Source organism: Papaver somniferum, unplaced genomic scaffold (genome assembly GCF_003573695.1).
Source record: "Papaver somniferum cultivar HN1 unplaced genomic scaffold, ASM357369v1 unplaced-scaffold_21, whole genome shotgun sequence".
NCBI classification, from domain to species: domain Eukaryota; kingdom Viridiplantae; phylum Streptophyta; class Magnoliopsida; order Ranunculales; family Papaveraceae; genus Papaver; species Papaver somniferum.
The window spans coordinates 17,541,575-17,546,254 of NW_020631041.1; the positions used below are offsets into that span (position 1 = coordinate 17,541,575).

The window sequence follows — 4,680 nt, forward strand, 5'->3', positions numbered from 1 at the left end:
GGTTGAAGAAAAGACGGCTAACCTTCAATCTTATCCTTATTATAATCTTATATTACATTTATTTTGGGTAAATAAGTCCCTTTTTTCCATAAAAAAAAAACAATATTACGTGCTACCACTGCAGCTCCTTCAGCTTGTAATATCTATATAATACGAATTATGTACATGTAAAATTTGTTTGGTAAAGGAGAGATACAGAGAAAGATATGGAGAGTGGTGATGTACCTGTAATAAATTTATGTTCAGGCAGAGGGATGCCAATTTTGGGTATGGGAACGGCTGAAAGTCTTCTTGAGGGATCTGAACGAGTGAAATTGGCGCTTGTAAAAGCGATTGAGGTGGGTTATAGACATTTCGATACAGCTGCTATTAACCAAACTGAAGGGTCTCTAGGTGAAGCTATAGCTGAAGCACTTCAACTTGGCATAATAAAATCTCGAGATGAACTATTCATCACTTCCAAGCTCTGGTGCACCGATGCTCACCCTGATCGTGTCTTCCTTGCACTTCAGAATTCTCTGAGGTAAAATCCTTGCAAGTTTGAACCCCTTGGCTTGTGTGCAAACAGTTGTACAAGAAAATAACGAATTAGAATTTTATTTTCTTGAAATTTAATATGTTTTTCTTTATATATACATATGTATAGCAATCTTAAACTGGAGTATCTGGATCTATATCTGATACATTATCCAGTAAGCTTGAGTCCAGGGACGGTTCTGCCAATGGACTACAAGTCTGTATGGGCAACCATGGAAGAGTGTCAGAAGCTTGGGCTCACAAAGTCAATCGGCGTCAGCAACTTCTCCTGCAAGATTCTTGAAGAGCTAATGGCCACAGCGACCATCCCTCCTGCTGTTAATCAAGTGAGTATATATATTTTTCCATTAGGGCTATTTGTCCCTAGGTACCCAGATTATGTCCAAGACCGGACTTTGGTATCCAGAGGGTTGGTACCTGGACCAACTGTTGACCATCTTCGAGATAATCTGCGGATCATGGTACAAATAGCTCTTTTTGTTACTCTTATTACTTCATGGTCTTGATACGTACATCTAATATATTCCGTATTCGATGTCAAACTAACGATAGATTATATACTCTATCCAAATTTCTAGCATTTGAGAACAATAAATTTCACATAGAATTTTCTTACAAATTGATTAAGGTGGAGATGAACCCGATGTGGCAACAAAAGAAACTAAGGGATTACTGTAAGGCCAACAATATCTTGGTTACTGCATACTCGACTTTGGGAGGCATAGGAACCTTCTGGGGATCCAATGCGGTTATTGACTCTGGGGTACTGAACCAGATTGCCTTGGCTAGAGGAAAATCTGTTGCTCGGGTTTGTATGATTTATCCCATTATAGTTTATTGCAACGTTACTTGTGCCCACTGTATATATGCAAACTAACACTTTTGGGGAATGTATCTTATTTGTTCAGGTTAGCCTGAGATGGGTTTACGAGCAAGGTGTGAGTCTTTTGGCGAAAAGTTACAATGAAGATAGAATGAAAGATAACCTGAAGATATTCGGCTGGAAACTGACCACAGAAGACTTGAACGCGATTAGCAAGCTCCCACAACGAAGAATAGCAGTTGCGGATTTTCTGGTATCAGTTGATGGGCCGTTCAAGTCTTTAGCAGAGTTCTGGGATAACGAACTCTGAAGCTTGACTGGCTAATGGGTCAATAGGTTTTGGCAGAGTTCTCATAAGAAGTTTCCTAGGCATCAAGATAAACTCGTAATGCACATATAAGATGATTTGTCCTTAGAGGGTAGAATCAATCTTTTTCGCTCGGATTTACACCAAGAATAGCTACCAAAGGCGTATAAAAAGTTTTTCTTAACAAAGAAGAACATACAAAGTCATTAACGACCATGCACTACAGTTCACATAAGATGATTGTGAACATTCAAGAATCCTATAATAATGCATACTATTGCCCGTTCTTGAACTTCCTTCTTTGTGATTCACCAACAACATTCTTGTAAAAGCTACAATGAGCTTAGAAGGGTATTACTCCAAGAATACTAGTGCCCAAGTACAAGAGAAGTGGAAAAAGTGCAACGAAACGGAGCAAAACACTCAAAAACAAGAGACAGGACAAATACCAATCTTAACTCATCCAAATTCAGAAATTCTCATCTCAATTTTGAAGATAAATCAAAGAGGAAGAGAATGCAAAACGAATGAGGCCATTCCGAGTTCGGACGAAGAAATTACGGCCATAACAAGTTTACCGAATATCGACGTCTACAGGCAAGTATGCATACGGGTTTGCAAACGAATTTTCATGTCATGGAGCAGTTTGCAAACTGGGTATGCGAACTTAAACCCCTGGATTTTGATTTTAAATGATGGTATGCATACTTGGTATGTGTACCATGAAGTCCAAACATCCCCAACTATTATTTTCAAACCTAAACATTTAAGAACCTTAAACATAGATCAAGTTAGGTAGAAAATAACGATAAGAAAGGTATGTGAATCATTATAAGTTCTCTAAGAAAATAAAAGCACAAATCTTGCTCAAGTTTATAGACATACCTTTTTAGATGAATCCAGTTGAATTCTACGGCCTTACCAAACATAATCTGTGCGCCCCAATTTTCGTGCTTCCCTCACCGTATACATAACAAGGCATTCCTTGGTGAGGATACACTTACAACACACTCAAGTTGTGTTGATGTGAACAATGTCTTGCTCACCACAAGTGACTTTTGGATTATCATGAAAGAGATCCCTTTTATAACCTTTCACATCCAAATCCATCTTCCCAAAGAACTCTTTAAGTTCCAGCATCATGGATACTGCTTTCTCCATAGTCATGGAACTTTCTGGGAGATCATTCCGTTTCACACTCAAAACATCATTGGCTTTCTTTGATATCCACTTTTGAGTGCGTTTAGGAACGACCGAAACCTTCTTCCCATTACTCTCTTCAAGATTTTCCGGAAGGGAATTGGATTGACTATTCTTTTGCAAGTTAGTCTTTCTCCTATTGGGAGCATCAGATCTTGTCTTCGTCTTTAGGAAGTTATCCTTTTGATAACCATTACGATTGTGAAAAGGATTCGTATGACGTTTATCCTTTTGCCTAAAGGTTGGACAGTTACAACTTGTAACGTTATGAGGATTAGTCTTAACGTATGATCTTGGTTTCACGACTTCTTGTGATTCCCAAACAAGAACACCATGAAGTTTCTCATTCCTTATACAGAAACGACATCTCCTTTCCAGGTGACCTTTATTTCCGCAATAGTGGCAAACATAAGGAATGTTCTTACCTCGATCTGTATGTGCTGACTTTGGAGGTTGATATACTTTGCTCTTTCGAACCTTAACTACCGGTGAAGGTATTTCACTTTTTCCATTAGTGGAAACCTTTTGTTGAGAAGAATCACTAGCCTTGACAAATTTTACCTCTTTGCTAATACTTGGAGCATTTATTCCCTTATAGCCCAATCCTCGTGTATCACGATGATTTTTACTTGCTCCTAGCATAGTGGTTAATTTGCTTGAACTAGTATTGAACTTTTTCAAGTCATCTTCCAACATCTTGATTTTATCAAGAGCAGTAGCTAAATCAGCCTCAAGGCATTTTTCTCGAGCGAGACAAGCACTTTCTCTGTCATCAAAACTAATTTGTTGAGAGCTAAACCTTGCTTCAGATTCTGCAAATTTCTCTTCCAACAAAAAGTATTTTTGATAAAGATTATCACATTCAAGTGACTTCACAAGTAGGTTTTCCTCAGAATCCTTGAGGATCTATTCGTTAGAACGATTCGAAAAATAAACATCTGCGTAACATCTTCTCAATTTCTTGTTTTCTCGACAGAGAGGAGTCAGAAGAGGTGAGACATGAGAAGTTTTAATCTTCTTCATATTCCACGAATCCAAAAACTTAACATACTCTGAGACTTCCTCATCAACATCTCTATCAATATCTGAGTCATCTTCATCAGAAAGTCCATCCAACTGTTCTTCTAGGAGAGTTTCCCAATCAACAGTGTTTACATCAAGAGAATGTTTAGATATTGACTTAGATGTGACAGTTCTATCAGGTGAATCCAAGCTTTTAGAATCATCTGGTAATTTCTGAACTGGTACGTTATTAGAGATAGACTCGTCCATAATCAGATCGCTACAAACACAGACTTGTAAGGTCTTTAATGTGTTTGCCTGCTCTGATACCAATTGAAAAAGCGAGGGTACAACAACCACACCCAATATTTCGCTTAGAAATCTGTATGGACAAACTCCAATATACTTTCTAGAGAATCAACAAGACAGTCAGACTCAATCTAGATAAAAAGTATATCAAAGAGTTTATATCTCAATCTCTCGATTTGATATATACTCAAGCAAATAGAAATCTGCGAGTCTTTATCAAATACTAGAGAGATAACTTCGATGGTACCAAAGACCAATATCCAAGTGTCAATCAATTTAAAATAAACAACCAAAAGGTCGGATATTCTAATTGATTGAACTACGCACAACCTGTGATATTTCAATTATATAACAAAATATAATGCGGAAAATAAATAACACAGATACCAGAATTTTGTTAACGAGAAAACCCCGGGACCTAGTCCAGATTGAACACACATTGTATTAAGCCGCTACAGACACTAGCCTACTTCAAATTAACTTCAATCTGGACTGTAGTTGA

The 4,680-nt window shown here is 37.7% G+C and overlaps 1 protein-coding gene across 1 annotated transcript; it reads left to right on the top strand.

The window, feature by feature from the left end:
* Positions 1-206: 206 nt before the first annotated feature.
* On the top strand, positions 207-1,943 carry LOC113339344 (non-functional NADPH-dependent codeinone reductase 2-like). Its single transcript, XM_026584633.1, has 4 exons — positions 207-523; positions 647-863; positions 1,166-1,345; positions 1,446-1,943. The coding sequence occupies exons 1-4, from the start codon at positions 207-209 to the stop codon at positions 1,668-1,670; spliced, it is 939 nt and encodes a 312-aa protein (XP_026440418.1). The 3' UTR covers positions 1,671-1,943.
* Positions 1,944-4,680: the final 2,737 nt, after the last annotated feature.